The 26,133-nt window shown below is 35.0% G+C and overlaps 1 protein-coding gene across 8 annotated transcripts in view; it reads left to right on the forward strand.

Moving 5' to 3' along the window:
• LOC121424355 (adhesion G protein-coupled receptor L2-like) overlaps nt 1–26,133 on the forward strand; it is a 98,819-nt gene that overhangs the window by 61,766 nt on the left and 10,920 nt on the right. For 4 of the 8 annotated variants that reach the window (XM_041620006.1, XM_041620007.1, XM_041620005.1 and 1 more), the window contains exons 10-20: nt 7,237–7,377; nt 8,267–8,582; nt 9,050–9,185; nt 9,844–9,947; nt 10,684–10,786; nt 11,717–11,870; nt 12,411–12,477; nt 13,101–13,167; nt 13,957–14,054; nt 17,364–17,450; nt 22,545–22,592. In XM_041620006.1, the coding sequence (XP_041475940.1) occupies nt 7,237–7,377; nt 8,267–8,582; nt 9,050–9,185; nt 9,844–9,947; nt 10,684–10,786; nt 11,717–11,870; nt 12,411–12,477; nt 13,101–13,167; nt 13,957–14,054; nt 17,364–17,450; nt 22,545–22,592 (1,321 nt within the window). The remainder of the gene's footprint in view (nt 1–7,236; nt 7,378–8,266; nt 8,583–9,049; nt 9,186–9,843; nt 9,948–10,683; nt 10,787–11,716; nt 11,871–12,410; nt 12,478–13,100; nt 13,168–13,956; nt 14,055–17,363; nt 17,451–22,544; nt 22,593–26,133) is intronic. The other 4 variants (XM_041620009.1, XM_041620010.1, XM_041620011.1 and 1 more) reach the window with 3 other exon arrangements.

The following is a 26,133-nucleotide window of genomic DNA, read 5'->3' on the forward strand; positions in this document are numbered from 1 at the left end:
AAAGCTGTTCGTAAGATACAAATGACTTTACGCACGACTGGTGACCCTTTCTTGTGCTATATGATATATCCCTATGTAGTCGACTATGTATAAGAATATGTTCCAGTCGTTTGTAAAGTTGTGCGTAACTTTACGAACAGCTTTGTGAAACACCACCCAGGTTTAGATGTGAAATTTGAGTTTATTTACCTGGACCCAGTTTCACAAAGCATTACAATAGATTAAAATCAATCTCAAATTCTGATTGATCTTAACATAAGATGGGATGAGAGAGAAGGAACAGAAGGAGGAAGAAAGGATAGAAAGATAAAATATCAATCGTCATTCTGAAGAGAAGAGATAATCACATACTAATACCGTGATAGATAAAATAAAACCACAATGATTTTGACGTTTGCCAAGTCAACATTCATAAATTTGGTTTCACTCAACTAGTTCTTTACTACACATCTGTATAACAAGGGAATTGAGCACTCCTTAATTCATGGGCAGGGGTTCTCAAATGGGAGTAGCCCTCGGAAATTCATCATTTCTTTGGGATTTATGGTGTTTTAAGATGGAAACATTACTTTCACCCATGGGAAGTGAAAAGCCTTGCTGCTCGACCACGTGTTTCAGTTTTACATGTCATGATCGTACCGGGAGCAGATACTAAAAGAGAATTCGACACTTCATCATTTTTAGAAACCTGCAGTTAATTAGCTTTTAAGCCTCCCTTCACCCTCCTTTATGAGCACCTAGTTTCAAATATGTACGACACTAATCCGCTTGTCATGAAAATTAACCTCTCTCCAACACAATTCAACTAGGTTGAGGCAAAATTGTGCACATTGCGAAAACCTCATTTACTTTTGAAATAGAATACAGTACTACTTCTATTTTCAATCACAGAACTTGATAAAAGTCCACTGATGTACATGCATTTTATTGAGCACATATAATCTGTCATTTTAGATATGTCACAAATTAATTCATGGTGTTACTTGCATATTTTGGGGACCAAAATATCAGCAAATTCATGAAAAATCTTGAGGTCCTCTACGGTATAATAGCCTAACCCTAAGAATTAATAGCCAAACCCTGAACAACTCTTTGAATGTTTGCCAACTTGGAAAAGTGCAAAAATAAATCAGAATGAGAACTAAGTTAAAATGCATTCTTTGTTCAAAATAAGATATGGCCTCTTATATTGCATGATGTGATATAAATATACATGAATAAGTGGACACCAATGTCATAAATTATATATATGTTATTGTGAGAACAGACATGTACATTTTAAATGTTGCCCTTTTGGTATATAGGCAACAGTTGTGTTTTATTGAACAGCTGATCTTGCCCTAGTTTATAACTCTCGTAATCATTAATAAATTCAAAATTACTGTGACAGTGAATAAATGTAAAGAGGGGTGAGGAGAAGCGAAGGCAAAGAATAGCCAATGTTTCGTCATTTTTTTTCAAGATTAGTTTAACAGTGAAATACAAAGTGAAATGATTAATTCCAACATTGAACTCTGAAAGTTATATATTTTTGTTGATTATGTATTATCTCTGAGAAAGGCCTATACATAGCCTTTATGAGGTCAATATCTATCTGCTTCTCCTCTTCAATTTGGCAATGATTATTAACTTTATATTCATTTTTATACCTTAAACATATACTACAGGTTAGAATGAATGATTAAATGACATTTTTAATGAGATTTAATGAATTTGCATTTGTAAACAGTGATTTGTTTTCATTGCATTGCCAATTTAGAGTGTGTAAGGATTCAGGATAAAGAGGAATTACACCTTTAAGAGTTAAGATAATTGTTTAACAATCACCTAATATGCACAGCGATTGAGTGTGCCCAATAAGATGGCGCGATCATCACTGCAATGATGCAAAGTCAGGGTTAAATTTGTGCTTCGCATCGTGTGGCCTCATTAAAGTTGATGAGTTTTTAATTAAAGTCAAGTAATGGTGAACTTCAAGACACTTAATGTCAGTCTTCTCAAGTCTTTGATTCTGGTTGAAGAAATTGCCTATCTATGATCCATATTCTTGTAATGTCTGACCCCAATGCCCATTTACAATTATGTTTCATATCAATTTAGGATATGGTTGTAGTATGCACTTGTCTTAAATAAGACAAATGGGGAAATTAGGAGACGATATTGGAATTAGACCATTTGACCATTAGATTAGACAAAATGACTTTCAGCCAAAAAAAAGAGGTATAGAAAGTGATGTCTGATCAAAATGATTGTATACATTAATGAGGTTTAGCTGGGATAGTGTTTATTAAAAGTAATTTAGAACAAGTAACCATTAGCCTTTAAGGGAAAGCTATTGACACACATGTTCTTGTAGACCTATAATGTATTCCATGTTTAATAACACATGGCAGGTGGCCCTACATAGAAGTGCCTGGAGCTCATTATTTATGTTGTAAACATACTCGTTGCATGTGGTGTGTTAGAGTGAGTTGCGAAGGAATGAAAGGATTGGTATATTGTTAGTAGTGAAATATTAATGAAAATTTGAGGTATATGGATGTGATTGATTTGGGCTTTAGTGGTATAGACTAATGATATAATTATGATTCTAATTACTGTTTAAAGACATGAAAACTTGTCAGACATTTCCCATGTCTCTCTTTCCCCGTAGCAAAATTTTCCTTCATATTTGGTCAAAAGTATAGCGGGATTCCTGGTAAAAAATGTAGTACTAATCTAGACTCTTGCTAATTTGCCTTAAGAACTCAACATGGTTCGTATTAATCTATCATGACATTACATATCACATTCCCCCTCACCAGGTGGAGCATTGCAGGCACCTGTCATTGTTGATCAAGACACTCCGAGGATAGAAGTCTTTAAGAGATTGATTCTTATGTATTCTGCTGGCCTTGCCTGACGAAATAGATTATTGCCTCAATTCATTAGTGAACAATTTCTTTCAAGGTTTTCTTTTTTATCGAAATCCAACAGGTGATTGTTGAAAAGTATTTGCACATAAAATTAAACATTGTTTAATATCAACCTTTGTTTCTTCAAGATGCTCTGCATACTATCATTATGATAAAACCTATTTAATTTTTTAAACTGAAATGATTATGTTACTGGCTGGGGCTGTAAAAAGCAGAACTAAAGATGATTGATGTATGAAATAATTCAGGTTCGTTACAAATTTCAAGGATTTAAAATAAATCCAAACCGGTTTTGAATAGTGACCATGGGAATATTGGATATATTTTTAATCTTAAGGATTATTTTTTAAATCTCAAAAGAGATTTAAATTCAAATCTTTTAGTTTGATCTGTAAATCCACAAGGTGAAAATTAAATTTTATATTTGGCTGGTCACTATTAACAGCAGATCTGGATTTATTTTTAAATGCTTGCAATTTGGAGTACATTTCTATGTCAGGATATCGATTGGCACTGCTCCAGTTACATTACATGATTTCTTTTGGGCAAGTAAGTCTTGAGAAAAATTGTTACTTATTTGTCTCACTGATTGAATTCAGTTCGGCTTTGTACGCATGATGTTTTTCTACTTTGTGTTGAAAAGTATCTTATGAAATGAGAATTGACTTAGTATTGGTCTGGAGAGAGATGTAAGAAAATCAAGGTTGTTTTTTTTTAGTTTCTAAGGGTCACCTGTCCTCCTCTATCAAAGAGTGTGCTTTGTGGTTGGCTGTCAACTTTGTCTAGGAGGCTGTTCTCATTACGCTTTCTAAAACTAGTTTACTGGAAACCTATTCAGGAAACCACTTAGGAAGATCACTTTGCTCTTGTTGCAATGGAAACGCTCTCAGTGGGGTGACACGTTTTGCGCGAAATTCGAAACCGCAGCAAAGGCATTCTACACCTGTCGTGTGGAGTAGCGCGCTCAAAATGTGCGAAGATCGCTTCCCGAAGAACAGTTGTGTCCTTACGCTAAAACCAGTTTAACGAGGCAAAGCGATCTTGAAAACTGCATGGCAAGGTGGTTTTCCAAACTGGTTTGGAAGATCGCTTCCAAGACCGCTTTGACCGTTCTCACTACACGTTAAACTAGTTTCCTCTAAACTAGTTTCCAGTAAACTAGTTTTAGGAACGTAGTGAGAACAGCCTCTAGGAGTTGTTAGAGACTTTTAGGATTTGCGGGAAGGATTGGAGAAAGAAAATGGGAGACGAGAGAAAGTGAAACAAAATATGCGGGGCATATATACATATATAAAAATGGCATCCAATATAGATGTGGTACTTTTTAGATTTTTAGATTCAGTTTTTTTTTTTCATTCTGGATAGCCCTCTCTACATGTAGCTGAATGGCTGTTGTTTCAGGGGGGATAGAGGGGGTCCAGACATAAATAAAATTACAAAATAAGTGAGCATGAATTCCAGATGAAAAAAATCACATCCATAAAAATTCATTGTAAGAGAACACACAAACCCCCCCCCCAAAAAAAAAAACACAAACACATAAAGATAGGAAAAGGGAATTAAATCAAGGAAAGAAAATGCTTTATTATTGTACCTGCAAGTGTCTTAATTTTCCAGATGGAAGAGGGGATAAGAGAGAATTGATGAGAGGGGTGTATCTAATATTCTACCCTGTAACAGATTTTGTGCAGGAAACCTGGGCATCCATGGACATCACATCTTAATCCAGGTGTCACTGCTGTCTGGAGGAGTCCATTTCCTGTATCGGGGACCTTTATAGCCATGGGGAGACAGTGAAGGAAAAATTGAACATGCATGGTCATTGAACACTTTGACAACTAGCATGCCCGGGGGGGCCACTTCCATTCACGAATGGATACCATGCGCGACCATGGGGTCTCGAAAAGCACCCTAAACACGTAATTTCCATATTCTGAAAATGCACCCCTTAACAAGTATTGGCGTGTGAAACCCTACCCTTAACAAGTATTGGAAACAAAACGATACTCTTGGCAAATATTCCCTGAAATGAACCCCTAAACAAGTACAGGAATGTTTTATTGTTACGGGTCCTTCGGTCGTCGGCTTTACCTTATTTGATTTAGTACGACCCACCTTCTACACTGACCTCGCGCAAATCGGACTCTAAACACGTAGTGTTGGGGCAAAAAGGACATCCTTTTTAAGACATATTAATTTTGTCTCATCATCCCCGCAAATTCGACCCTAAACACGTAATTTTCCTAGTGAAATAGATACCCTTTTTTCATTATTTTTGCGTTTTTGACACCCTTATCACGTTACGTACGTAACGTGCCCTATCGTGAAAAAGACATCCTTTTTACGTGTTTTTTTGGTCGCGCATGGTATCCACTCGTCAATGTAAGTGGCCCCCCGGGCTAGCATGGCAAGTTCTGTTTTACAGAGCTAGAGTGCAGTGTGTTTGAATTTGTGATTGGAAGCGCCATGGTGTAGCGGTTCTGACTCTCGCCTTGTAATCAGAGGGTCGTTTGTTCGAATCCCACCATGGCCTAGCCCCCTTTGGCAAGGCGTCAATCCACACTTTGCCACTCTCACCCAGGTGCTAATTGGGTAGCGGTAGGAATGGTTGGTTTAGCAAGTGTGCACCTAACACGCCGCTTTGAACAGTGGTAGATTGATAAAGCGCTATATAAATGCCAATTATTATTATTCTTTCTTTCTTTTACCATAGATTTATTGTGCAGGAAATGTGAGGAGAGAGATAAAGGAATAGAGAGAGAGAAAGTATTTGGTGAGATAGGGTAGAAGGAAAAGAGAGGATGGATAAGAAAAAGATGAGATGCCATGGTAAGGACTGGTAATAAAGAAATTTGAAGTAAAGATTCTGAGAGCTGGGAAAAGATGAGTGGTAAGGGGTTTAAAAGAAAGAAATCAGAGGTTCGGGGAGGAGGTAGATAAGAAAGAAATAACACGATTGTAGAAGGGCTATAATACAGAAGTAAAAGGGGAAAAAAGGATCAAGTTAAGGATAAATCTAACTTATATTTACATTTAAATATATAATTGGATAAAGTAATGTAGGGGCTAATTCAGAGAAGGTTCTATGAAATAGGGGCAATTCTCTCTGCCCCCTTTCTCACAAATGAGCACCATCTCTGACCGTCCAGGAAAGGGCTAATTTGTCGCCCTCGCCTGGCCTTGCCTTCATCTCGGAGAAGCCTCAACCCTGTCTCGTTGCAAAGGACAAGGTTTGAGATTAATCAGTGTGCTACAGGAAACCTACCTGCCTCACCAATATAGTTGGTAATAAAGCAGATTGCGGAATGGAGATAACATTTTTTAAGTTCCTTCTGATGAACCACATGAAGATCTTATACATCATCGGGAGCTGCAGCTTTCTTTGTTAATCACCTTTGTACATGTATCTTCTCAGATGAGTAACTTGAATAGTCTGAACTGCTCTGAAAGCTTTCATCATGTTCATTAAAATTGATTGCAAGCTTTCATCCCATGTTTCGTGTACAGGGAATAATTTTCCTGGTATAACATCGCAATTTGCTCCACATTTTTGAAAGACTGCTATGCATCAAGTCTTTTGTATAGGACTGTACAATACTTGGTTGAGAGCTTTTCTCTTATGACCAAAAATGCTATTCAAATTTGTAAAGCAATTAATCATTCCCTGATGTATTATTTCATATGTTTTTGTGATAATAAGAAGCAACATTAATAAATAACTCCTGGGGTCCGTTGCAGAAAGAGTTGCGTTTAAACGCAAGTCAAAAAATCAATCGCAAGTCCCAAATGCGCGCTGTTGATTGGTTGAAAATCAAGTTGCGCATGATTTTTTAGAGTTGTGATTGATTGCAACTCTTTCTGCAAGGGGCCCCTGGGCCTATTCAGTGATGATTATACAACTGATCTGTATGATCGATTGCATATAACGATCAATGCAATCAATTATAAATCTCAGCTCTATGATCAAGTGTAAATCTTTGTGTTTCGGTGCCCTGGGGGCCCGTAACACAAAGCTTAGCAATCATCTTAGAAGAATATCTTTACGATTGATTGCTTTAACTACAATGTACAATCAATCAAGAAAATCAAGCATACAATCAATCGCTAGCCTTTTTGTTACGGGACCCTGTTCAGTGAACACATTTTCAGTCAGTGGTCAAGCTTTCTGTAAGTAAAGTTTGAAAGCCTTTTTTCAAACGTATGAAGATATTCATTACTTTTTCATTTGATTTAATATGAAAAACTACCGTTATGGACAATATTCCAAGAATAGTGAATTTTTGACTGTTGTGACAAATGTCTTTCTTTTTTCCTCTTGCAGTTATGGAGGTGGTGGTACGAACTGAGGATGACGACGATGACCTGATCTTCCCTGATCCAAACAATTTATCAGATGATTGGAAAGGGATCACAGACTCTATCACTCTCCCTGCGGATGCTATCAAAGGAAGAAATAAAGATGGTACATCACTCTTTTCACTTCGCTGAAGAAATGAAATGTCTGTCTATTATTAATAATGATGGTGATGATGATCATGGTGATCATGGTGATGGTGATGATGATGATGATGATGGTGATGGTGGTGATGGTGATGATGATAATGATGATGATGATGATGATGATGATAGTGATGATGATGTTTTGGGCTTCTAAAATACTTATATTGATAGTAGTTGATTTTTAAATGCTTCACAGCAACACCAAAAACTCCCAGAAAAAATGTAAATCGATTTTCATTCAGTTTTAAATATAAAATGTTCATTGAAAGTTTATTCAAGGGTAAAAAAAATATTTGACTGCTTTCTAAAAGCAGTCAATTAAGAATATAATTTTCAGTTATTTAAAATGCCTAATTTGTTTATTTATCTGCACAAGAGTAAACTATCAAAGAAAAACTCTGAAAATGGTTGTAATAAAATTGTCTTTCTTTACCGTAATTGGAATATTTTATTCACACCAATGAAAGGTATGAATAATTGTTTTTCTTTGTCATATGGGGTGTGGGGTGTATATTTTAAGTATTGATGTGAAAAATGATATAATATTCATTTATTGTGATTTGAATATCCATTTATGATGATTTAGATATTCAGTAAGATGATTTCAACATTTTCTGTGAATATGTAGTGTACAATCGGCTAAGAAAAAGTTTACTCCTGAATGGAGAGTGGCAAAGAGAACTTTGTATATTGGAAAAGACCATTGGTGTGGTATATTCATCTACAAGTTAACTAATTGAAAGCGATTTAATAGTTTCTTTTTATTCAGAATCTGGTGAAAAGAGTTTTCAAACCTTTATCAATTTCTCTGTTGCGACTTGTAAACATTTACTTTTTGATTGTCAACACAGGGAAATCCAAAATTGTTTTACTGGCGTACAATAACATCGGACAGTTCCTGGGCACGGACGACATGGAAGAAACATCGACGGTACGAACGACGATCAAACCGGCGAAGCAGGTCGCACGACGTCCCTGCAGCTCAGAGCCTGAAGAGATGTGGGAGGATCTTGGTCAGACGGTCAACTCTCGGGTTCTTTCGGTGTCTATCAATGACCCGTGGGAGACCACACCGCTCGTCAAGCCTGTCAATCTAACCTTTCAACATGCTGTCACAGGGGAGAATGTTTCTGATCCGGTCTGCTCTTTTTGGAAGTTTGATAACAAGTGAGTCTTAACCCACCCTCAAAATCTCTTTGAGTTTATTCTTCCTCCAACAGTTCTGTAAAAAAAAACAGTAATCCTTGTGTTTGTAGAACTGCTTATTCAACTTAAAAAAAATTTCTTCTTGTTCTTCTTGATCTTCTGTCGTAAGTCATTTAATGTGCCTTCATTGTTTTAATGGTATCCAACTGTGCATCCTGCAATGCTATGTTGTGAATCAGGGGCAGATCATAGATTTTCAAAAGGCCAGGGGGGTGCATTTTTGTACAGGAAAAGTATGATGAGCAAATAAAAATATATATGTTCACTTGTGTATGTATGACGATGTTCCCCTTCAAAAAAAAATGTTTCTCAAACGAGAGGGAGGGGGGCACTGGCCAAATGTGCCCCCACCTGGATTTGGCACTGTTCTGAATGTAGATAAAATAACACTTTTTTTTTATTTTTTGGGGGTATTTTTTTCCATTTAGATCTGGTGAATTCCGTACAGGAGAATGGTCAGATAAAGGATGTGTGATGGTCCATAACAATGATACGCATACTGTCTGTTCGTGTGACCATTTGACCAACTTTGCAGTCATCATGAATGTCAAACGAGGTGTTCCAGTAAGTGAAATGATAAACTCTAATTCTTAATTCCTGAGTTTTATTTTATGAGACATGTATTGCAGAGAATGTGATCCTATTTAAACCTTTGATAGATGTTAACAATTCTGTTTATTCAATGTATCAATTCGGTCTGTATTGTGTAAAAAGCATTCCGAGAACTGTCGAAATTGCACTACGGAGAGCAAACACTGTCCATATGGAAGCAATCAGAAAGGTTACTGGTAAAGGTAGATGTTATTTTAACCTCGGTTTAATGGTAGAATCAAGTTCTATTCCAAAAATCATTTGGAAAGTTTGATTGTTAATGCTTTGTAATGCAGATGTTCATTTTAAGTTTTAGAAATGACAGGAGTACTGCTAGCTGAAATATTATTCTCAATCATGTTCTATCATCAAAATTTAAGTTGAATGCTATGTTTTATATTAATATCTTTCCTCTCAATAAACCTTCTAATGCATACAATATGTCTATTGTCAAAATTCACTTTTTAATTGGGATATCAGAAATACATGTACACCCATCCTTTTTTTTATAAAACATTCAAGTAAATGACATTTTCTTATGTAACACTTCATACCCATGCAAGTGGACTCTTTCTATGAGAATGTCATGTAGTCCCACTCTAAACAACACCTGTTGTGTTCTTTCTACCAGCTTCAGAGAGGTCATGCCTTTGCGTTATCTTTCATCACTTACTTCGGTTTCATCATCTCGATACCGTGTCTGATCCTGGCTCTCATCACATTCTCGATATTCAAGTGAGTTTCATGGGATTGTTTCACAAATCAAATAGTCAGTGATTTTCATTGACTAAATTGCTCTAAGCCAATCAGATTCAAGGATTTTGGTAGCTTATAACAATTTTCATAGAAAAATGACATACTATTCTTTCATGAAGTGCTCCCCATATCTCGAAGATTCAAGGAAGGGGGAATTGTTTTTCAGAAGGAGAAAGAACCTTTGAAACATCTTCCATAAACGACCATTTTCAAATGGATGTTTAATCAAAGAATTTATTTTCCTTTTCATTTTATGAAGGATATGATAATTTGGATTTTAAATGGTCTTAATTTTAACTAATCATTGAATGAATTATCTTCTAGATACATAAGAATGTTACCCCTTTTTTTGTTAATTATTGTCTTTAGGAGATCTAGGAAATTTTCATTCTACTTGCCTATAAATCATCTTATTTTACAGAATGTTTTGTAAACATATTTTGGAAGGGTGTGAGGGTACTGAAAGAAAAAAAAAATTAGAGAAGTTGATAGAGAAACCTCCTTTGAATACGTGGATGACTTCATTGATTGTTGAGTAACAGTAGTACGGTTCGAAACTAGAACAACACAGAGATGTCATCTTCTGGCTACAATTGTACCATATTTGTGTTATTGCACAACTTCTATGGAAGATAAGGCTGATGATATTTTGCCAATGAAATAAACTTTGTTTCGGTGTTTGATATGATCTATCTATTCTCTATATTTCTTACAGGAACCTACAAAGTGACCGCACAACAATCCATAAGAATCTATGCCTCACGCTAATTATGGCTGAGGTCATCTTTGTAGCTGGTATTAGCCAAACAGCCAATCAGGTAAGTTAGATATTATCTTTCACGATAAATCTCCTGTACAGGAAGACTCCCTTCCACAAAGCATCCCCTTATCATGTATACATCAGATTTTATTGTTCCATCGAGTAATACACACTTGAGCTTGAGACCATTTACTCTATAAATTAAAATAAAATTTATTCTTAATATTCCCTGGTCTAAAATGAAAGCCACTTGTCTGTAAAGACCACTTTGTCCAGTACTGTTTGCGCCTCACTGGGGACTGACTGTAATACTCCCCAGGGAGTGGAGGATATGCATACATTGTGTGTGTGGGAATGACCAATTGAATCCGATGACCGGGGTAATATGTCTGTGAAGCGCTTAGACACGTCGTTATTAAGCGCTATATAAAGTCAGATTATTATAAAGACCACTTGATACTGATATAATAGAAACTTATGCGTTGACGTCATTGTGCCGCCATCTTAGAGGCTGAAGCCACTGGTGATTTACAGCTGGCGCATCTCAAACATCTCTGTTTGCTTTTAGTCCTATATCCTCTGAGGGCGGACGCTATGACATTATGAAGTCAGTTGCATAAGGTCTATAATCGGTATTTAGAATCAGTCCTTATCGTGGAGCGTTGTGGCCCAGTGGATTAGTCTTCTGACTTTGAAACAGAGGGTTGTGGGTTCGAGTCCCAGCCATGGCATAATTTCCTTCAGCAAGAAATTGATCCACATTGTGCTGCACTCAACCCAGGTGAGGTGAATGGGTACCCAGCAGGATATAATTCCTTGAATGCATGAGCGCTGAAAGGCAGCTCGAGCTAAAGCCTGGGTAATAATAATAACATTGCGCTATGGAATAGAATGTTTCTAGATAGATAGCGCTACATAAATGCCTATTATTATTAAAGAACACATTCTTTTGATTCTCTGTTCTACCTTTTTTTCCCTTCCAATGCAGACGGTTTGTGCAGTGATCGCGATACTCCTGCATTACTTCTTCCTCTCGGCGTTTGCTTGGATGTGCTTAGAAGGTATCCAGCTCTACATCATGCTGGTCGAAGTCTTTGAAGCCGAGAGTTCAAGACGAAAATACTACTATCCGTTTGGATATAGTAAGTTGAATATTCACATTTTTTGCAGGAGTTTCTGCATTTATTGTGTAGTCAAAATAAATTCATAATACATAACTATCATCGTAGTATGACATTAAAGTACATTGTAATGTGACAAATTTATAGCAGTGTCATAACAAAATTTAGACATGGATACAATTGAAGGATAAGACAAAGTAGTGAAAAACAAATGCAGTGGCAAACTATATAAGCCAAAGAAATGCTTGAGTAATAGCAGTTGCATAGATTGTGTGGACTCTGGACCACTAATTAATCTATTCTTTAGGGTTCATTGTTCTTATCAGACTTCTGTTGTTGGCAAAACAAACTTATCTATTTGTATATTTCCTCATTTTCCTATTGATAAAAGTAAAATTTGAATTAGTAATCTGTTATCATTCATTTATCATTTATTTAGAAAACAAAAGTTTTTGTTTATATTGAAATTAAATTACATCTAATTTTCTTTCTCTCACCCTAAAATGCATATCAACATATTGTAAAATTTACTCTTCCTTACTTGAATTTTCTTAATTTCAGTTGTACCTTTGGTGATAGTTGGTATATCTGCAGCTGTCGACTTTGAAAGTTATGGAACTCCAGATTAGTAAGTACATTATTGATCACTCACTCACTGCCCAAATTCCACTATTGAGGAGTTGAATTATTGTTTTATTAGCCCAAACATGGAGTAGTGTGTGTGTGCAGTGCTTTGTAGCCAAAAGGAAAAGGCGCTATATAAAATGTCTATTGGATTGGAGGTTTTGTGATAACTCCCCATCACTTTAATATCTTCTAAGCTTTTTGTGCATTATCATATTCACATTCTTTCTACATGTATTTTGCATATCATTGACAAATCATTCAGAGCTATTAGATCGGTTTATGCATTACATTTTACTTTGAGACCAAAACTTAGTGGCAGTTATGTCCTTTTCTTGTACACCTAGATTTATATTGCATTGCTGTAAAGTTTACTTTGGGAAATCATTGAATTTTAGTTTAGTACAATTGAACTCATTTGACCAAAGCCATTTTCATATTCAATGTATGTATGTATGTATGTTCATTCATTTCTGTGACAAATTGATGATGCTCTTCGCATATAACGTGCATAGAACCAAAGATTTAATTATTGTTTGATTGATATATTTTTTGTTGATTACAGTAATCACTGTTTGATCAGTTTTCAGTAAATACATTCTTTTTATTTATTTGACTTATTTATAGCTGCTGGATGTGTGCAGAGAGCAACTTACAATACGCCTTTATTGCACCAGTTTGTCTTATTATATTTGTGAGTATGAATTAACCTTCACCGGTTTAGTAGTTCATATTACTGATTCATTCGTTGTTCGGCAACAAACAGGGCAATATGATAGTTTCAATTGCTAAAAAAAAAATATCCAAATAATCAAGGGTGACTTGATATTGCTCTTCCTTTAGCCAAAAAATTACATCTGGGGCAATTAGCCTTTTCTATATTATCAAATTTCTACAAAAAATATAGTGACTTCGGTTATTTTGAAGACATCACCAGAAAAGGCTCAGAAAATGTTTTAAAAGATATTGATAATATTGACCATATTGTGCTATTACTTGCCAAACAGTGATTTTAAGTATGGCTTTCAATCCCAGTGCTAGTAGTCGTATTTTACAAATGGAAATATTTTTTTAAAGCTATCCTCCAACTTTTTCTTCTCAAGAACCCTATCAAACATAAACTGTAATACAAAAATATTGTACTTTAGACCTTAAAATGTAGATTTTGATTATTTACCAGGATTCTAAGAGTAATATGACTTACATGGGATATGGTAATTTTGCTTCTATATTCTCATATGATCAGGAGATTTAGGCTCAAAGTTGGATTCTACAAGAAATGTTTGTTGGTTTTAGCAGAATAACTTTAGTTTTGTTTTATATGTATATTTTCTAAACTTTCATTTAAATAAACCTTTTTGCCTTATATTATATGAAATTAGATTTATGCTTTATTCTTTTTTTTAGTATTTTACTTCTATATAAATCTTTTTGTTATATATTTTCTTTGTTATTTAATTTTTATTCAAATAAATCTTTACAGGGAAACGTTCTGTTCCTGTCAATGGCTCTGTTTATAATGTGTCAGCATAGCACACTACAAACCAATCCAAAGGAGAAAACACCAAAGGAAAAAGCAACGTAAGTTCCTTTCTTCTACCCATTCAGGACCATTTTATCACCTATAAGATAATTTTTTTTACCTATGAGGATATTTTTGCGTGGCTAGCAATCAATCCTTTGCTAGTGTGTGCTCTATTCACATGGGAAGAAATGAGTTTTCAAATTATGAATATCCTAATGCTACTGTATTCATATACCAGCCGATTCCTAAATGATGCTCTAAATGATATCCAATACTGTTTTATTCACAATTTTATTTTCTTGTAGTGTCATAGTTCTAGATTATTGTTAGTTTACCCATAATCACCAAAATGTTATAAACATATTATTTTTTTGTGTTAATTTAGAGCATGCCAAATATGATTTCTAATAGCTGCATGTAAGCTCCAAATGTATAGGATTAGCAGATAATGTACATTTAATAGCCTTATTACCAGATCTACAAACCTGATATTTAATCTACATAATTTGAATTTTTTATTTAATTTTATATTTGGCAGGTCTTTCTGTATATTTAAAATTCCCTGTGTCATATTCAAGCTGAATTTTAGCTCTGTTCTGTGATTTTCATGCTCGGAATTCAACATTGTTTTAGTAATTTCATCCTGGGTCTCATAACACAAAGGTTAGCGATTGATCATATGCTTGATTTTTTACGATCGATTGTACATTGTAGTCTATGGAATCAATCGTAGAAAGATGTACGATCATTGCTAAGCTTTGTGTTACTGGGCTCAGGTGGTGGAAAATGGAGTGTTGAAGGGTGCACATTATTAGCTCTCAGTCAAATTTAAAAAGATAATAAGTTTGATGACTCTAAGAGATGTTTATGAGAGTTAATTGTGACATCAAAATTCTCACCAGTCAGAATATCAGCATTCAAACATACATATATCATAAATAGACCAATATATTGTATAAATATTTGTTTTCATGACCTAAGTATTCCATTTCATAGTAGAATAAACCGTATAATTTGAATATTTTTCTGAATAGTGGGAAAAAAATAATATGTAATATAGATATTCTTGTATGTGATGTACATGTATGATATATATGAAAAAATCTAGTACATGATTTTAATAGTCTCCTATATTCCTGTTTTATCTTTATTCTCTGAAACAATCCCACACTCTACTACAATCAGATAAACGCAAATGTGATGATAAATCTTATTAGGACAGCGGAAATTAAAAACCTGTGTTTGTGCAAAAGAAAAGGCCAGAGTTGACAGGAAATGGCAATCTAATTTGCTATCAACACAATTTTTCTAATGCCAAGGAAACTAGCGTTGGGATTGGGGAGAGTTTGGGCTTAACTCTGTCTGGTATCCAGGGTCTCTCTCGTAGTCAGTTTGCAAAATTTATCTTTTTAGGCAGTTGTGATGGTCAGTATAAACAACGTAAAATTATATTTTGGCCAGATGATGTTTGTGGGAAATATGCGTACTCCGTAGGGAAGAAGTAAACTAGGATAAAACATAGTTCTGTCACAACTTAAAGGCAGATTTGAAAAGAAAACTCATTTAAAGCTTAAATATATGATATTTAAGAAAAAAAAGAACTCTGTCAACCAATTTTTATGAGACCCTTTTACATGCATTTTACATGAGATAATATCTGCTACTAAAAGTTCTTTTAACATTCAAGTCATGTATTTTCATTGTGGGTAGTTTACTATTTTTTGAGGTTGCATTGAGTGAGACTTACAGCTCAAAGTACATGTATTTTGACATTTTTATGCTGAAAAATTATTAGAGATGAACTAAAATGAAAATGAATTGTGACTTTAGTTTTTGAGTATCACAATTCGTTACCATCTTGTTTTAGTTAGGGGTGCAGTTCAGTGCCCCACTTTACCCCCCTTTACCCCAGTCATCACCAATCTCTGTTCCATGCCTGCCATCAACTCTCATTGTGTGATCACGCACACAGGTGATGTCGGGTAATTAAAACCACATCTTAAGACCGATCCCAGAGAAAGACGAAATCAAAAGAAATTAGGGCACTTCGAAGTTGTTGTGTTCGTTCTGACAGAAACCTCCTTCCTCCCTCGGCGGTCACTCGACCCCTCGCTTCCTGCGCAATGCTGCATGATGGGAGGAAATAGGAGAGGCGATGACCTTTGACACCCTGTGGGACCGTGATTCAATTCCAGTCATCCTACACCAAGGACAGGGACCTCTGGGTTTCCTTGGAGATTTGTTTTATTTTTAATAAAAAGAATGTGAAAAATGGTGAAGACGGGGAAATAAAGCCGTAACCTGAATGAACCCCGCTCTGTCTCCCCCTTTCCTTGATCACAATTGACCGTGACTTGGTGTCTATTGGTGACCATAGCCCCTCTCCTTTGATTCGCCATGTCAAGGTTAATAGGCCATGACCGACATTGGTCTTTTGGATGAAATACTTGTCTCTTTTTAGTGGTAGAATGTTAGATTGAATCTTTCAAAATATGTGTTAAAAGATATCAAAACCTTACTAGCCCAAATTCACGAAAGAGTTTCATGATAATGATAAGATGAATGTACCTTATGTAGTATTTTAAAAGTGTATTTGTATATTTCTTTGTATATATTTTAAATTTGTGGAAATAAATGAATTGAAATAGGAGTACCAAATACACTCTGCAGAGTGCTCAAGGCGCGTAGAGAGATAAGAAGAAAATAAAAAGGTTTTGAGCAAACCTTCAAGAGATTCAACAGAGTTTTGTTGACTTCGGGAAGGCTATTCCACGAAGTGGGGGCTGCATGAGCAAAGGATCTTTCCCTAAGTTAAAAAAAAAAATTGATAAATAAAGTGGCCATATCCACATTACGATATTATGTGGTTGGATTCTGTTTACATGTTCTCTTTATTTTCTAGATAAAAAGCATTTTCCCCTCTCCTGATTATCTATTATTATCTAATAGATATACATGTATGTGCAACTTTGAGGTAAAAATGATAAATAAGCTTTTCTGAAGTGGTACAAAGCTGCTTGCATTAATATTTTTTGTTACTGAATGAAGTGTGTTCCATAAGATGCAATAGCACAGAATAGGTAGATTTATTTAGCAAATAACAAAACCAGGTGGGTGTTTCATAAAGCTGTTCGTAAGATAAGAACGACTGGTGAACCTTTTTAATTCTTACGCTCTAATTAATGGTAAATATGATTTACCACAAGAAAGGATCACCAGTCGTTCTTATAGTCGCTCTTAACTTACGATCAGCTTTATGAAACGGCACCCAGGGCCGATTTCCCTGGCCAAAGACTTTACAGACTGATATTAAACTAGCTGCATGTCAATCTTCCTTGTCCCATATATTACATTCCCTCAAACAGCCGGAAATACCGTAGGCTATCAGCGTCAATAGCACACCTTCGTCGAACATCATCCATTTTCTCCAAGCATGGCCGAAAGAGATCAAAGTTTGTATATGTTCCTCATTTTTTTATTTGCTTTAATTTTCTTCCGGATCTCTTTGGAATGTCGCCCTCTATCTTCATTTATTTTCCAATCATTCATTATTTTGTTTACTAACATCAGGAATATGGTGTTGTCATGGAAACCCTCTATTTTCTTCAGTATGATAATATATTCTCATCTCCTCAGCTCTTCTTTGGATGGATTCTTGTCAATGAAAGTTCTTCATATAATCTTTGACTAACATCACTTTCTCTATATAATTTCAAGAATATACTTGTGATTGGAATCTCTCCTTTTGTGTATTTACCATGATTAATATCTTTTTTTCTCTCTTTTCAAACTTATATATCTAATAAACTTGGTGTGGTGTTTTGGGCAGAGTTTTTCAGGTTTTTACTAATCAATTAGCACCCTCCCTCCTAATATACACTCTGCATATATAATCTTATTTAAGTTGGTATTAACTTGTACCTTATCGATATGAAGCAGTATAAAATATACAGGTACTTACATGTAATTGTAAATACTATATGAAACACAAACAAACTGGATGTGTTAATCTACAGTCCGACCTCTCTCATCCGGCCCCCTTATCCGGATCTCTCTATTATCCGGACGCACACTTGCCGAGATTTTTTTTTTTATCTTGTACCGGTACGTGAGGAAATGAGATTTCAATCTAAACTCAATCCTATACGTAAACTCTCTTTGATTAAATATATTTTCCAACATTCACCCTACACCAAACATATTTTTCATGAAAATATCTCACCCAAATCACCAAAAGAACTTTAGGAATGATAATTTCCAGTAAATCAGGGTGCAGCACAAACATTTCATCACGTTTCTCTTTTTGCTTCGCGGGAAAAACAACACATGTCTTGCTAGCTAACTTTAGGCCTCAATACGGACAGCGCCATCTATCATGTTTGAGCCTACAGTCAGTGTAACAATGGCTGACATTGCGAAGCTGCGATACCCGTCGCGATGATCTAATTTTAAAACTTGGTTTCATCGAGTCATTCTCTTTCTTTTGAGGTATGCTCGATGTATACCTCAGTCATTTTAGCAGGTAAATTATCCAAGAGTTTTGGCCATCGATCGATTTAATTTCCATAAAAACAATGCCTATAATTTGCACTGACTCTGCAGTGAATATTGTCATTACCGTACGCCCACTTAGTGTAGCTATCGCCGGTGGCCTGGGGCCGATTGCACGAAAGGGTCTTTCCAAGGACCGTCTTTCGTGTCGCCCATCTTTTATGATGCGCCATGTGAAAAGCATTTTAAATAAATCATCTGCAAACATATTTCATTCATCCGTTAAAATAAACAAAATATTTGTTTATAAAATGATGTGATATATCATGAAATTGTATAAAATTTGATTAAAAAGCAAGCTAACGAATCTTATTCTTTATCAGAAATTTCAAAAACGCTCCGCTTATAGCGTATCATAAAAGATGGGCGACACGAAAGACGGTCCTTGGAAAGACCCTTTCGTGCAATCGGCCCCTGGGGAGGCAGTCGGCAGCGCAGCTGCGTGTATTTAATATTGGGTCTCCCAGATCCGGATAAATCCCTTATCCGGATTGGTGCTGGTCCCAACGTGTCCGGATAAGAGAGGTCGGACTGTATATTCATTTGAAGTATGGAAAGCTACAATGGATTTTATCCAATATCACAGGGTCAATTTGAAATGTTATGGAGACTATTCATGTACTGCATTTTACTCTTATTGATAGATATATCACCATAGGTAGATTAACCTATTTAACTGAAACTATATTTCTGTCACAAAAAAAGCAACAAAATACCCATAGATCTTTATTGTTGATATACATGTATATTCAGAAACCAATATTTTATCTACATTGTAATGCATTGGTGAATTATTTTTTTTATGAAGATCAATGTAAAAGGCTCCTTGATCATGGATGTGTTTGTTTGCATATTCTATGGAAATTTAATGAATATTCTAATTTTTTTGTATCTGTGTATGGTATCCATGCATGTATGTATTCATATTTCTTCTTTTACAAGAGATGACACATTTATTTGGGGTTATCTTCATTCTAACTTTATGATCAATATGAAGTGGCATGAACACAAACTGCCCCTTTATTAGATGGGATGAAGTTGAATACGTTCTTTATTGCTATGTTTGTTGGGACAGAATTCTTGTGCACAATAGGGAAGTGAGTGGAATAATCAAAGCATTACAGTCCCATTGGAAATTGTCTCAAAATTTGCTCATCATTGTGCTTTAAATATCGCTCGTAATTTGATTTGAATTATTGTTTTCTTCTGCATCCATAACATTCGTATAATACATTTTTCATAACATAATATGTTAGCATTTTTGGCATGAATCATAAATAAAGATTACTAAAAAGATAATTCCAGACAAAAATTATTAACTATATGATATTCACAATTTGCAAGAGAAGGGTTGTCATCATAAGCAGATTGCTTGAAAAAATCAGTGCAAAAATACAGTAATCTGACAAACATATTTCCAAAGAGGAAAATAATTAATTGAATGAAGAAAAAATGGTGTTAAACTGAGAAAGACAGTGATTATTAAAGAATGTGTCCTGTTTATCACAGTGTTCCAATGATCAAACTCTGTCTGAACTGGAATTCTATCCCACGATGCATTGCGCTACAAGAACTATAAAGGCATGTATTCATGCTATCAGTTGTGAGCCAACAGAGAACAGTAACTTGCCACTTGGTATGCATCAACTTTGTATACTTTCCATTTGGTCTCATCAAGCATGGTCTGAATGGCCTTTGTGGTCTAATTGCCATTTAGCATATTTACTAAGCCTGAGTCGAATCGATTTTAAAATTGGTGTTCGATCGATGGCATCGAGGCCCGATGCAGATTTATCAAATTCGGTGCATCAAAGAAAATAAAAGAAAAAAAAAAGAAAAGAAATAATGACTTTTCATTTCGTACAAAAATCATCAAAATAGCAGTAAATGTCAATATCTAACTAAACTACTACTCACTTGAATTATATTCCCCAAAATGAAACAATTCATTTGTTTATGACCCGATTATTTGCCATTATTTGAAGTTTATTTTTATCAAAGTTTGTCTTACTCGCGCGTGCACGGCCGAGATAATTTGTGCCTGATGATGAAATTTCTTCATCGAGATCGCGCATGCGCACTGCATCAAAAGACCGAAATGATACTCCCGATGATACTGCTTGGATTTGATTTAAAAAGAAAAAAAAACAACATTTCTTCGTAAGGCTAAGACCATAGAACATTATTTAATTGTAATATTCTAACTTTAATTTACATAAAATAATCATAAATATGAATTAAGAGCTCGATTTGTGAATTGGTATTTTGTTTCAATTTGTGAATTGACATCGTATAGAATTGGGCAGCGCGCTGCAGCTGAGCTGGATCTGGCTGAGAGCTGTGCCAGCGCACTTCATTCTTGAAAAATAAAATCATGTCTGGATTAATTCTCGAACATCGTGACGGTGTGACAATTGCGGAATATTACAGTAAATATAAATTTAGGGGCTCACTTTTACATGGCCATCCCGAGAAATTATGTTTTTTGTTATTTATTCAGAGCTCATTTTCATCTCCGCAGTATCGCACCGGTTGGCTAGCTATAGCACGCCGGTAGTTTCGGGGTGATAAGAGCGTGGTGCCCCGCCGCCGGTACCGGGGTACTTACGTGTGTGATTGTGACTCGATGCGACGGAGCTGAAAAAAATTACTTGATTTCTCCGCCAAACTGTTGATGCATCGATGTTCGATCGAATTTAAGCTGTCGAACACCGGTTTACAAAATAATCGATATGACTCAGGCTTAATATTTACCAATTTTGTCTAATTTCCTTTTTATCTATAACCAACTTGGTTCAAAACCACTAAGTTCAAATGATTAAATGAACTCTTTATGAATTAGATTGTAATTGTAACATACTGTATATAATAGTGTAGTAGGTTTCATGGAACACCATGTATCTTTCTTGGGCAAATGCTGGTCCTGAAAAGGACCACCTAAACTCGACATTTTGACAAGTGTGTTCTTGTCATCTTCGGGAGAACATTTGCCCAAGAAAGATACATGGTGTTTGTGAAACCTACCACACTGTTCTTCTTTGCCATGGCAACCTTCAGAAGTTATGTACTAAATAGTAAGTAGATGAAGAGGAAATTGGACAATGTGGGCATGAGACTAAATTACTTTGAGGCAAAGTGAGTATTAGACCAAGTGATAGTTGGTCCAAATGGCAAGTAGACCAAACTGATAGTAGACCAAGTGGGTCAAGTCATGATGACAAGAATCGGTCCATCTGCTTGAAAACAAATGGATGCAAAATGGAAGGAGAACCTGCAGAGGCTATAGAGAGAAGTGACTGACTTAGAAGATAATGGTCAGTCATGCACTGATAGGCTCATATTCTGAACTCTGATTTAACTTAAACCATGGTCTAAGTTTGTGGTTTAACTATGGGAAGCCAAATATGACATCAATTTATATAATAAGATGATCAATTTATCATCACATCACATATGGCAATCAAATCATGAAAAAAAGTCTTGAAATATTGAAATGAATGCAATGATTTTCTTCCCCATGAAGGATTCCAGTTAACACAAGAAGCTTTACAAGTGTAAACAATATCTTGCCACTCGTAACTTCCCATGATTTTAGCCAAGACGTAGACCATGGCCTACGTTAAACCAAACTTCAGAAAACGAGCCTCAAGAACTCTTCATTTCATACTGTTATGATCTATACCATGTATACAATGAATTAACCATTTGCCAAATTTCTTCAAGAATTGGCAGTGGGATGATTTCGAAATTTGAATTTGTTTTGTGGTATTATTACTAAATGTTTTACGGTAAGTTAACTATGCATGATCTAAGCATGTAACTGGTCAGTATCCTCGATCATAATAACATGGTTTGTTATTATCTCAATTATTGGTACTTTATTTTTACTCCCGTTTATTTTTCTCTGAATTTTGTTTTCCAGGGCTATTTATTATGTTCATTTTTTTTCATATTGATGTGTATTGTTTTCTTTATGACTCAACTTTTTTTTATAGGGAGGTGGATCCTTTAGACTATTCCATGGAAAATTCTGACAAATTAGCGTAAGCTTGGTATTTCAATATGTTTATGCCTGTTTATTCCTATCTCTGTGTTGTGTGCAGTCTTGCATCTTCATTGTTTCTCTGGGAACCCCCCCCCCCCCACGGCAGTAATCTGCTATTCCATGTCAAAAGGAAGCAACTCTAATATTTATTTTTTTCAAAATTGACTTTTTTTTGTTTAAAATAATAATGTAGTAATAATATAGATGTAGGTATATTTACCCAGGGAAGCCACTTCAGTTCTGAAAACTGTTCTCCCAGCGGGCCCTGCCATTATAATTCTCTGTATTCTCTACATGATGCTAATTAAAGGTATTAGAGTCACGTACATACATTATAGCCCCCAATTTTTGAATTAATTTAAAAGAATAATTATTTATTCTCCACTTGTGAGATTGATGGCCCTATTCAGCTAGTCTGCAGGCACAGACCCTGATTGAAACTTTGATCAGGAAGTGTGTCTCCACGCAAAGACTAGCACATACAAAACTTGGTGTTTCAATTCCTGAGCGAGAGGGCCTTCAGTACACAAGGCATGAGTAGGCTGCACATTCAGACCCTTAAAAACTCGAGTGAGGGGTTTGCACAGCAAACTACTCTTCAGCCACAGGCTGTTCTTCTGAGGGGTCCAGACTCCAAACATTGACCTACTGATATTCCCCCCATAATACAATGAGACCTTTTCCACATTTACGAAGAATTTATCCCACAGAGTTGCTCCCCTTTGTCATTGGATGGCATTATTGTTGTGTTCTATTTGTACATCAATTTTATATATATTTCCTCACAAAATAAGTTAAATCAAGAAAGCAGCAGTGAAAATTCCATTGAATAAAAAAGGAAAGAGAAAATTACAAGAATTTTAGTAGTCTATTGTTTTGTTTTGTTAATGTATTATATGAAAAATTAACAGGCTGTATGCAAATTATTGCATCATTTTAAGAAAGAATCTTTACTTTTCCTGATGTATTTCAATGGCATTTTTCATTATTGTGCTTTTTTTATTTTATACTCTAGATATGGAGTCATCTCGACTCGTGTTCTGTGGACTTAGTTTCTTCATACATGTATATATCTATAATTGCACAAATCAAATGTATACGTGCATAATTTACACTGTATTTACTGCCTGTTATAGTGTATATCTTTTATAGTCATTAGTATCATATTATTCATGTTCTGAATGACTTTTTAAATTATAAGCATGAATGGGTGTCATTGTTTTATGTTCATGATGTGATTATATTCTATATATCTTTTTACATGAAATCGTTGTGTTGGTGCAGGAATGCCCTTAGCACCACACTTCCGCGCACCTCACCGATGCAGAAACGCCCTTATGCGTGCAACTAAGGGCATTTCTGCGAGCATTCGCGAAATTATGGTGCTAAGGGTGTTCCTGCAACGACTCGGCAAAATCTGTACATACATATATCGAACAACAGGATGTCTAGGGTTTTTTCCTGAAAAAAAATCATACTTTGCAGTAAGATTAATTCCCCCACATTTAATCCAGAATAATTTTTATTAGTGTTTTGCATGACCAATTTGTTTCTGAACATTGTATGCAAACATTTTTCATTAGAGATTGATATTTGCATACAGCTGTGGAATCCTACTCTTGTTCAAAATTGTTAAATGTTCATCAATATGTTAAATATGTCATCAAGTTAGATGTAGTTTAGCAGCAAAAGAGATATAGTCAGCAAATCGAGAAAAAAAAGAATAATACCCCCATTTCTCTCTCTTTCCTCTCCATCATTTAATAGGTAGCACTTTCATTAAACAAGCACAGTCTCTTGAAATATCAGATTCATATCATAAATTATACTATAATCATATCACAATCCTGGCCAAAATTATATGATAGGTACATTAACTTAGCACAGGATTGCATAAGACATTTGCTGTAAAAAAAAGAACTCTGGAAAACAAAATTATGCCATTGAAAGTTCAACAGTAAAAAAGTCTTGCAACAAAATTCCCAGAGTTTTGATATGGCAGAAGTTTTTGCAATGGGTCCCTTTTCACAAAAACTTGTTATAATAACAAATTTGCGAAAACAGTTAAAAGCTACTGAAATCCTTCAATCTGATTGGCTGATAGTAAACTTGTTATAGAAATTGTGCATTTGTTATTATAACAAGTCTTTGTGAAACAGGCCCCGGGTCCTTTGGAATTTAAAAGCTCCATTTTGGTGGACATAGATTATATAAAGTTCCAGGAGTGCCATATATGATTTATAGATTAGAATCCCCGATTAAAGGGGACGTTCACCCTGACAGAAAGTTTATCATGAAAATAGCAGAAAAAATAATGAAAAAGTATTGAAGATTTGAGGAAAATCCATCAAAAAATAAAGAAATTATTAGAATTTTAAGTTTTGATTTAGTTTGTGACGTTATAATAGCAGCTTCCCCACATATCGTATAGTAAAAAATGAATGAAAAGCCATTTTCTCAGAAAATTGAAAATATTTTTAACTGTGCCTTCAATATATCAATAAACAAATCATTTCACACCCACTCCTTTAAGAAAGAAATAAAAACGGGAGTCACCATGAACCATGAAAATTTTGAAATTTATGGATTTTATATGATAAAACTTAGTATGGGGCAGCTGCTCATGTATGATGTCACAAATTAACAACTTTAAATTCTGATAACTTTCTGAATCTTTGATGGATTTTCCTCAATCCTTCATCAATTATATTTCTGCTATTTTTACAACAAATATTTCATCAGGGTAAACTTTCCCCTCAAACTTGAACATATGGTATATGACCTAATCTAGCAATATTTTACCATGTAATATTCAAATATGTTGAGACGAATAACCTGCACATTACCTTTATATATATATAAGAATTGCCCATGGTTGCACAGACAAGGCAATGTCCCAAGTTTGGAACAATTTGTGTTATGGGACTCATAACAATTCTGTACTAAAAGTACTGCAGTACTATGATATCTTGATTTGTTTAGTGGTGTCTTGTGAATTTGATGAATGCAGTTTGAATTCAACATAATTATAAACACTTTGAATTTACACCTTGTAATGCATGAGTGTTAAAGTGTTGGTGTTACTGTCTTTCTAGCGTTATGAATGTGTTTTGGCTTTATCATCGATCTTAGTCTAGTATCCAGTTTGCGATCATTCCACAATATTTGCCTGTCACATAAAGTATTTTCTTCTTTCACAATCTACGTGTATATATGTATTCTGTGCTTAAGATCATTATTTTGCATTGAAGTTATTGTGTTAAGATTCTATCCCTTAAAGTATTCATATTTTCACAATTTTTAATTCTTGAATTTAATTCTTTGTGTAATGATATATTTCAGAATGTAATGTGTATTTTCATGTGACACATGTTATATTGTTAGGATCAAGATTTCAAATTGTAGACAAGGCGTGTTTTACCCATGGGTTTGTGTCTTTCTTAGTTATTAAAAAGTATGAACAGTTTATTTTTGAATGCGCAGAAATACCAGCACAAACACTGTACCAAGTTATGAACAATGTAGCTTTTTTTTACTTT

Source organism: Lytechinus variegatus, chromosome 11 (assembly GCF_018143015.1).
Source record: "Lytechinus variegatus isolate NC3 chromosome 11, Lvar_3.0, whole genome shotgun sequence".
NCBI classification, from domain to species: Eukaryota; Metazoa; Echinodermata; class Echinoidea; order Temnopleuroida; family Toxopneustidae; genus Lytechinus; species Lytechinus variegatus.